The sequence below is a fragment of the Musa acuminata genome, chromosome BXJ1-7, assembly GCF_036884655.1.
Source record: "Musa acuminata AAA Group cultivar baxijiao chromosome BXJ1-7, Cavendish_Baxijiao_AAA, whole genome shotgun sequence".
Lineage (NCBI taxonomy): Eukaryota > Viridiplantae > Streptophyta > Magnoliopsida > Zingiberales > Musaceae > Musa > Musa acuminata.
The window spans coordinates 11354680-11364129 of NC_088333.1; the positions used below are offsets into that span (position 1 = coordinate 11354680).

Consider the following 9450-nt stretch of genomic DNA (forward strand, 5'->3'; position numbering starts at 1 on the left):
ATTCTCTATATCAGATGTTCGTATCTTACTCGATGAATAAATCATAGCATAATAATGTCAATAGATCAATCATCTTGGAGCATCATATCTACACAAAAACATCCACCTCATAAGAAAAAAATAAATAAATATTTTCCAAAGAAAAAGCCAAGAGTACTACTGTTCCTCACTAGTGATTGATTGGGTGTTATCAGAAGAAAGCTCTAATTCCATGCAAACCATGCAGAGAAACATCCCTTCTCCAAGAGGAATCCAATCAAACCTCACAATCACACACATCTTTCGAATGATTTGCACTTCAATATGCTTCCTTTTAGGATCCTCTGTTTGTCCTGTTACGGATCATCCACGCCCTCTGCGGGAGGTTTCACGGATCTTAAGGATATCGAACGGTCCTCCACCTGTGCTGCAGAATACTTGGGAACATTTATCGAGCTTGATGGGCCGGACACGTTCCATCCGACCGCCGCTCGTGAACCTTCATCTTCGTCGCACGAATCTTAAGGGGGATTAACGGTTTCCACTTGTGCCGCAGGCACTGCAACAAAACATGGGCAAGCTGGATCGAGCTGACTTGGGATCGTTAGTAATCGGACCGGTCCGGTTCGATGGATAACAGCTAGCTGGTGTTCCTCCTTGCGACCGACGTCGTTAAATTACCGGAAATGCCCCCACGTCGGCTTCACCGTCATCTAAGAGTACTCCCCTCGCCCATACCGACAGATTTCTCCTCGCTCGTGAATTCTTCGCCTCCATTCGAAACCCTAGCAGTTGATGCTTTCCTGGTGGAGGAGCGGAGGACTATTAGGGCATGGATCGAATCGTCGGCGGCAAGTACAAGCTAGGGCGCAAGATCGGGAGCGGATCCTTCGGCGAGATCTTTCTTGGTGAACGAATCGGCGCCTCTGTTCCTCTTCCGTCTCCTCCAATTCGTCTCATCGACCGATTTCTGTTGTTTTCTTCAGTAATGTTTCTTTTTACTTACTCGATTCTGATATCTGTGTTCATTTCGTCTGTTCCAGCGACCCACGTTGACACCTTGGAGATCGTCGCCGTTAAGATCGTAAGTTATCCGATCTTTCTTGGTCCCTTTCTCTATTTGGTTTCTATTCCGATCTGTGGCTGCCGGTACATATTCAGGAGAATTTTCATTCTTTTTCTTTGAATAGGAGGTTAAATATCGTTTTCTAAGTTATCTGGTTAATGTTTCTATTAATAGATGCATCTCTTCTTCTATCGGAACCCTAAGTTGAGATGCCATGCGGTGTTATAGAATTAAGCCGATTGACATCTCTTGAAGTGCTTATTAAAGTTTCGATTGGACAGCTGGATTTCTTTCATGGTTATTGTCTGTAGTTCTTTCAATTTTGAAAGATTTCTTTCTACTGAGTTTGAAGGCTTAAAGAACACTGTGGACGTTTTAGTTTTTATTTGGCCCTTCAATCTATTTTTGGAAATTTTGCATAGATTTTTCTTAGTTTCATGTTGCATTGGTTTTGCTTACTTTTGCTGAACATGGGTGCAGGAGAACAATAAGACGAAGCACCCGCAGTTGCTTTATGAGGCCAAGCTGTATAACATTCTTCAGGGGGGAAGTACGTCACACAAATCATATGGCAGGGCACTGCTCCTGTTCTGGAACTTATGAGTTAATTGCATCATTAAATCTGCTTGCAGGTGGTATCCCAAACATAAAATGGTGTGGTGTTGATGGAGAAGATAATGTTCTTGTTCTCGATTTGCTTGGTCCAAGCCTTGAAGATTTGTTTGTCTATTCTGGCCGCAAGTTCTCATTGAAGACGGTTCTAATGCTGGCAGATCAGATGGTAATGGAAAATTAACATATTATGAAATAAATTTTCATGTAATGGTCATAATAACTGTACCTTAGAGCTTTGCACAGTTTGGTGATGCATTGTGGGTTTGAACGATATACAAAAATTTAGTAGGAGTATAATTGGATCCAAAGAAGTACTTCATGAAAAGCTCAATTCTGTTTCATGAGATCTAAATTTCATAGTGTTGTCAGGACAAAAGATTGATAAAATTGATTTAATCATTGCTTTACTGCTTTTAAATGTTCTGAGGATTGATCATAAGTAAATGATAGATATGGATTAGAGACGATTAAATAATGAACTCTGGTGACGTTCAATTTCTCAGTTACAAAGTGATAGTGGAAAATTGTACAGAAATTATCATGTCTAAGAAATAAAGTAGAGAAAAAATCATATTCAACAATGAGAAACTAAATATTGTTAGCCAAATTCTGCATGAAGTAGAACATCTGATTCAAAATTTGACTAGACTAATGTAGACAAAGAAGGTAGAAATCATTATCAACTGTTATGATCACTGTTGATTAATTATCAGCTTCTTTTTTTTTAGTTTTCCTCTAGGAATCACTATATTGTGAACCTTCTATGCATCTATGCGAAAACTCCTTAACAGATCGTGACTACATTATGCTAAAAGTAGCATAAATATTTACTCCAAATATATCTGTTTATGAATTCCATCAATTGTTTCAAATATTTTAGCTTCATGAATCTCATATGTTTTTTCTTTTTACACAATAAAAAATTTTTAATTTCATGTTACCTTGTAAATGGAAGTTGGATTAATTTGTTTCATGTTATATGGATTTTTTCTTGCCAAATGACTTCATACCATTTTTTTTAATTTCAGTGAGTCCTAAAATTATTAAATATGCTTGGTCTACTTTTATCTGCTGCAGATTACACGAATAGAGTATGTGCATTCCAAAGGTTTCTTACACAGAGATATTAAACCTGATAACTTTCTAATGGGTCTTGGTCGGAAAGCCAATCAGGTAGGAACTTGAAGTGCTTCTAAATTTTTGGTAGTTGTAGATGCAATACTAGGATAATTTTGCTAATGGTATATATTTGAAAATGGCTGTCCAGGTATACATCATTGATTTTGGACTTGCAAAAAGATATCGGGATTCTACCACCAATCGTCATATTCCATACAGGTGTGTAATCTGCTACCTGATAAAGATTGGCTTGGGGTAACTCTTTCTTATTGTGTATAGCATGCAGAAGACAAAGGTTAGTTCGAGCCCTGTAGTCACTGAATTGTGAACTATGGACATAATTCTTATTTAGTGGGGCAGAAGTCGACAAAGAAAAAGCAAATTAGGCTGTTTCCTTCCAAAAGGTGTGGCATCAAATTATAAAAAAAAACACTGAGGAACACCAAGGGGATAGTAGATAAAGCATATGGAAGCTTGTAATTATTGCATATAGAAGATTTGATAGGTTTTTTTATCTTTGAGAATGACACCTTTGCATTTATTTTGATTACTGATCACCCTTTTGAATGCTTAGGAGATAATCAACTATTTCTTTTTCATGCACCAGAGAAAACAAAAACTTGACTGGAACTGCTCGTTATGCAAGTTGCAATACTCATCTTGGTATTGGTAAGTGGAGACCAATATAAGACATTGCTAACTTTTAGTCGTGCCATGATTACTTATTTGAGCCATTTATAAACCAGAGCAAAGTCGCCGGGATGATTTGGAATCTCTTGGTTATGTTCTTCTCTATTTTCTCCGAGGGAGGTATGCTTTAGTTAAAGAGAGTTTTTATTTCCAGATTTACCAACCCTTCCCTTTTAAATTCCTGAAGCTATTTTTAAGTTTTAGGAGCAACCTGTGTTACTTCATGTTGCCATTCCCTTGTACTAGTAGATCATAGGTCTGGTAATAGTTTATTTAAGATGACATGAGTGGCACTTGAATGATGATCAGTAATCCAAAATTTTAAGCAAATAGTTCACTACCATTTTGGCAGATCATGGACGTAAATCATATTTGTTTGGTGGAATACGAAATTGGTTTTATAAGCTAGATTTTTGTATAAAAGCAATAATGATGTATATTACTATTCATTAATTCATTAGATCTGCTTTAAGTGTGCCTCTCGTATTGTCTATTTGAGTCAGAAAAGCTTCTCAGAAAATTTGAATTTTCTTCTCAAATTTGCCTTTTTGATTATTGCATCTTACTTATCTTCATGTCATCGCTACCATAATTAACTTATTATCTTGTGATTGTTTAGTCTTCCATGGCAAGGTCTAAAAGCTGCCACAAAGAAGCAGAAGTATGATAAGATATGTGAGAAGAAGCTTTCAACTCCTATTGAAGTATGTCTTCAGTAATTATGTGCTGTATCATGTTCAGCCACCACTTTGGACATCTTGTTAATATATGTGATTTTAACAATATAGGTTTTATGTAAATCTCATCCGGTGGAATTTGCTTCTTACTTCCATTATTGTCATTCTTTGACATTTGAGCAACGGCCTGATTATGGATTTCTGAAGCGCCTCTTTCGTGACTTGTTTACCCGTGAAGGTAATATGTGTGCAAGGATGATTTATTTCAATTTTCATCATTAACTGACTGAGGAGCAATCATTCATTCTTTGGTTTGGTGAAAATATCTTCCAGTCCTTGAGCTTCAGTCATAATTATACAACGTGGCTGCATATGTAAACATAACAAAAGAAAACGAGGAAGTTCACCTATTAATTGGCATCTAAAAAAATTACATGGGATTTGATATTTGAGTTAGGGCATCTTTTTTATGGACCTGTTCACCTATTATTTGTTGATAATTGCCAACATCTTTTTTATTTGAGTTTGACTGAAAGTTTTCTATCAATTATGGCAGGTTATGAGATCGATTATATTTTTGACTGGACAATTTTGAAATATCAGCATGCCCAAAGGACAAGATCTCAACCTCGAGCCTCTGTTAGTATTCTCTGCATTATTAAATTCACTATTAAGCTCCTTTAGTAAGCAGTTAAATTCTTTATGTTCCCAAATTCTGTTAGTTGGATAATGTACATGATTGCATGGTGCTTGAGATATGACAGATAACCGATTAAGGTTATTTTGCTTCATTTTTTGGGAGACAAAATGACATGGTTAAATCAGAACTTTGTTATTGTGACAATTTTGGGCTATCTGATGACTGTGTCCAACTATTCTTGGTTTTTTTAATCTGAGGACAGGTTGCATCACTAAAAGAAAAAAAACAGTGTCCTGCAGACTATATTCAATTTTTTTTTCTTATTGCTGTGAGAGGTGATATTCTTTTAAATGAAAATCATGAGCATTGAGTTAATTATCTTGTTTTATTCCAAGATGTCTATGTAGTTTTTTTTTTTTTTGGCAAAAGATGTCTGTAGTTATAAGGACACTTGTTGAAGTATATAGCTTGTCGAATAGCTCTAAGTTTTATCTATTTTGCTGAGTTTTTTGTCTGAATTGGCAGCCAATCTCTGGTGGAATGACTAGCCGAGCAATTCCAATGGACATTGACAAACATCAAGGTGTGCTGAAAATTCTGCTTTAAAATGATCTAAGATAGTAACAACTGGAAATAACCAAAATTGCCATGTTAGCAATAGTTTCATTGTGAAGATGTAGATATCATGGTTGCTTGTGAATTTTAATGAAATAAACAGAACTCCTTGTTTAGTTAAAGCTATGATGTCATGTTTTTATCAAGAGTTTTAGCATCCTTGATTTTTTAATTTATGTGACATTCTTTTCAAATGATTTGAAATTTGAATCATCTCTTATGATGGAATTAGAATGTTCTTATTATTATCATGGTTAACATTTTTTATTGAGATCAAGAAAATTGCTTCTTCTTTTTTTTCCCTAATTATATCAACAGAATCATCATTTCCCAGTTTGTTAGAATGATCCACTTGTCTTATAATTATGTTTCATGAGTAGCCCACTTTGCCTGTGATCGTCTCACCTAGTAGTATATAACATGTGAACCACTATTTCTAATCTAAAATTATTCAGTATCTAACTTTGAAGATGCTAGGTCACGAACATGCCTAGTTAAACTAAAAACTCTAGCAGTAGAATCATATAGACTATATTTGAATGTGTACTTGCTAAATTTATAAGTGCTGCACTAATATGCATTTAGGTGCTCATTTAACATTCTTTTTCTGATCAAATCATATTCCAGTTACCAGTGCAAATGATGTTCCTCATGGCAATGAAGTTAAAGAACGTGTAGGACCAAGTAATGCTGCACGCACTACAGTTCAGATGCAGTTCAAACTTGCAGCTGATAAAAATATGGGTTCTGACCATCAGCGTCTTGATAAGTTGGTAAGTCATGATGATTCATTTATCGTTCAGTGATGATCAGGCATTTCTTCTTTAACACTAAACAAAGCTCCTAGTAAAATTTCCCTTCAGTTATGATATATGCACTATTGTAGCTTTCTTGATTTTTTCTTTCTCCAACGTATTTTTAGAGGATGGGAACAAGCTCTGAAAAGCCACATGTACCATCTTCATCATTTGCTTTTCCTGGCGCCCCAAAGAAAAATGTGTTGGGTTCGAAACAACAATCAGGGCCAACTGATTCTTCATATCTTGGTTCATCCAGCAGTTGGATTCCTTCCCTACAGCATCCTTCAGCAAAATGACTGGTAATGTGCTGTGCATATCTGCCCATATGTTCAGTGTCCCATATTCATGTTGAGGCACCCTGGTTGAGTGTATTTTCATTATGGGCTATTCAGGTGTAGGTTCATATGGGTTGGGTCCAACAAAAAGATAGCATATTGCTACCAAAGATGGCTTCCAAAACTATTGTTGCTTAAGTCACTTGGTGGATAACAGGATAAGTACTGTATTCCCTATTAAGGTGACCACAGATACAGATGTTGCTAAAATGATCTTCAAGAGACATGGTTGATAGTGTGCTACAAAATCAACTCTTGTTGGTCTAGCATATTATGACTCCATTCAAATTAGATGATGTGTGAGATGAATTCGGGTTCTGTTAATAGATCATATGTTAATTCTACTGGTTAGAGGGGAATCCTGTAACAACAAAACAGCCTTGTGGATTTATCTATTTGCTGTTCTTCTGTTGCTTGTACATTTCTTCTTCTTCTTTGGATTTATACCTATCATGGCTATCTGAAATAATTCTAGCATTAGTTACATTGCTCTGGCATTTGAATAGAGGTTCATAATTTAGTTTTCGGTTGTCAGATTATTATCTTTTTACAAGAAGTCTTAACCCGATGGCAGTGTTACTGTAATTATAAGTTGATCATTGCCACCACGGTGCTTGTGTTATTAACGAGCATGCTTTATGGATTAGATCCACATGTGTTAGCTTATTATTTTTAGTATTTTTCCTCTCCAGAGCATGATCGCATGATGGTATAGAGCAAGAAGATTGATTGCTTTGAAGATTTCAGATATACGGTTTGAATCAACTTTCATGTCGAGCTCTGTCTCCAATATGAAAAAATGGTGAACATGAATCATCATGAAAAGAGAAAGGCAGTCTCTTGGTACAATGCAAGGTTTGTTGCACCATAGAGGATTTAATGCTTATCCTACTTGAATCTTTTTTTATCATGCGTCTGTAAATTTGTATTTGTTTATGTGGTCTGTGAATTTGTTAGTAGCCAGTGTTATTTTTTAAGATCTGAGGTAGGGAGATCAACGAAAACTAATTATATAGCAATCATGATGGTGAGTCCTACATTAAAATCTAAATTTATTAGTACAATAATACATGAAGAGCATATTTTGATTCTAAAGTTAGGAACAAAATTTGGAAACTAAGGAATAATTAAAATCATAAACAAGAAATACTATGACTTCAAATTTTAAAAATAAAAATAATCTTTAGAAAGTGAGACAAAGACACTCAACATTTTATCAATAAAAGCCCTCAAATTGACCTTTTATCAAATGGCACCCCTCATATTCTTTTTAGAATTTACTATTTAAAGTTTTTTCTTATTATTCATAATTATCTTATTATCTATATTTTTTTAAAAAAAATAATTAGATTGATGTTATTTTTTAAAAAAATTATAATTAATAATTACCGATTTTCTAATGGCACATGTGATCAAGTCATTTTAGTGAAAAACTGAGTATTTTCGTCCAAAAGCACTCGCAGATAAAAACAAATACGAGGGGTGCCATTAAGTAAAAGATCAAAAGTGAAATCTTTTTTTCGATAAAATGTTCAAGAATTTATCATTCTCCAATATGAAAATTCTTTTTACTCACAATCCCGTGTTAATCGTTGATCAATAGGGTCTACTGTCATTATGTAAGAGAGGTGGAACACTATAAAAATATAAATAAATATAAGGGAATAAAATATAAAATTTAAATTATGAATCTCTTTATAACTTTCTTTTTTATCTTAATCTAAAACCTAAAATTATTAATACAATCACGCATGAATAAGATCTTTTAATTCTAAACAAATAATATTTAAAAACTGAAACTAATGAATAGTTAAATTATGAACAATCAATATTATGATTTAAAATAAAAAATAATTGATAAAAAAGAGTCAGACGAAGATCCTCCTCCCACATGATCCCTTTGTAATCAATCTTGTTGACCGAAACTGATGAATGAGTCAAGGAAGAATGGTCTCCAACTAGAAAATAAAATAAATAAATATTATTATTTTTAAATATAATAAATTTATTTTCCATAATTACATTAGAAATGTGATCTTGACGTTAAATATCATTTAAACTAATAAATCCTGGATTTAGAACCTCGATTATTGATAGATATTTTACTTTAATTTTTATATATAACACATTGAACATGAAATTTAGTTATATCCATGTGCATTACTTAAGGCTAAGAGTAGAATTGGATCAAAGTCAAACTTGGGTCAAGCTTTGGGTTGTGCCAAATCAATGTCGAGTTCTGGTTATCTTCCAACCCTAATTCCAATTCAAATCCAATTAATCAAATTGGCCGAGATTCGAAGGTAATATTATTCAAAGCCAATTCAAACCCTACTGCAGATTATATATCTACATATAGACGCAGCCGGCTCTCCTAAACCCTACCAAGAACACTACTGCCAGGACCCTTAGCAGCCTCCGGGAGAGAGAGAGAGAGAGAGAGAGGAAGGATGCAGCGAGCGACGGCGATCGCGTCCTTCGCCCTGCAGCGTCTAGCGGCAGCGGAGGCGGCCCGGCCGATGTTCCTCGCGCGAGCAGCCTCCTTGGCCGGTGCGGCCCCCTCCCGGCGCCTGTGCTCCTCACTCGACGTTTACCGCCCTATCGCTCGCCTCCTGCCGCCTGTTTACGAGCCCTCACGTGGCTTCGCGCGGGGCCGGGAGGCCATCCCGAGCGACTTCGAGGAAGAGGATTCGGACGACGAGGAGGACCTGGACCATCTCGACGAGGCCTTTGACGGCGGGAACGATATCGATGAGGATTGGAGCGAGTTCGACGGCAACGATTCGAGGGAAGAGTCCGATTGATTCACGAGTTGATGGGGTGATGGTGTGGTCTCCGGAAAAAACGGTAGGAATCATGGCTTTCTCTGTGCAGTTATTGATCACAAAAGGGCAAAAGGAGACTCTTTTACGGT

General features: G+C 35.9%; 1 protein-coding gene across 3 annotated transcripts; it reads left to right on the forward strand.

Annotated features, from left to right (window-relative positions):
• The first annotated feature begins 665 nt into the window (after window positions 1-665).
• LOC135678817 (casein kinase 1-like protein 3) lies at window positions 666-7513 on the forward strand. Of its 3 annotated transcripts, none has more exons than XM_065192002.1 (15): window positions 666-887; window positions 1023-1063; window positions 1526-1595; window positions 1678-1826; window positions 2738-2833; window positions 2928-2998; window positions 3387-3448; window positions 3526-3589; window positions 4089-4173; window positions 4258-4384; window positions 4703-4785; window positions 5312-5369; window positions 6029-6174; window positions 6324-6500; window positions 6594-6955. In XM_065192002.1, exons 1-14 carry the CDS (start codon window positions 812-814, stop codon window positions 6495-6497), a joined length of 1302 nt encoding a protein of 433 aa, XP_065048074.1. In that variant the 5' UTR covers window positions 666-811; the 3' UTR covers window positions 6498-6500; window positions 6594-6955. The 3 variants fall into 3 exon arrangements, with proteins under 3 accessions (XP_065048074.1, XP_065048073.1, XP_065048075.1); XM_065192003.1 differs by lacking the exon at window positions 6594-6955 and adding an exon at window positions 7229-7513 and having other exon boundaries at window positions 671-887; XM_065192001.1 differs by having other exon boundaries at window positions 6324-6955.
• Window positions 7514-9450: the final 1937 nt, after the last annotated feature.

Coding starts and splice junctions, on each gene's coding strand:
- LOC135678817 (XM_065192001.1), top strand. CDS start 812: ATGGATCGAATCGTCGGCGGCAAGTACAAGCTAGGGCGCAAGATCGGG. Junction 2,999..3,386: donor AATCGTCATATTCCATACAG/GTGTGTAATCTG, acceptor TTCATGCACCAG/AGAAAACAAAAACTTGACTG. Junction 4,385..4,702: donor TGACTTGTTTACCCGTGAAG/GTAATATGTGTG, acceptor CAATTATGGCAG/GTTATGAGATCGATTATATT.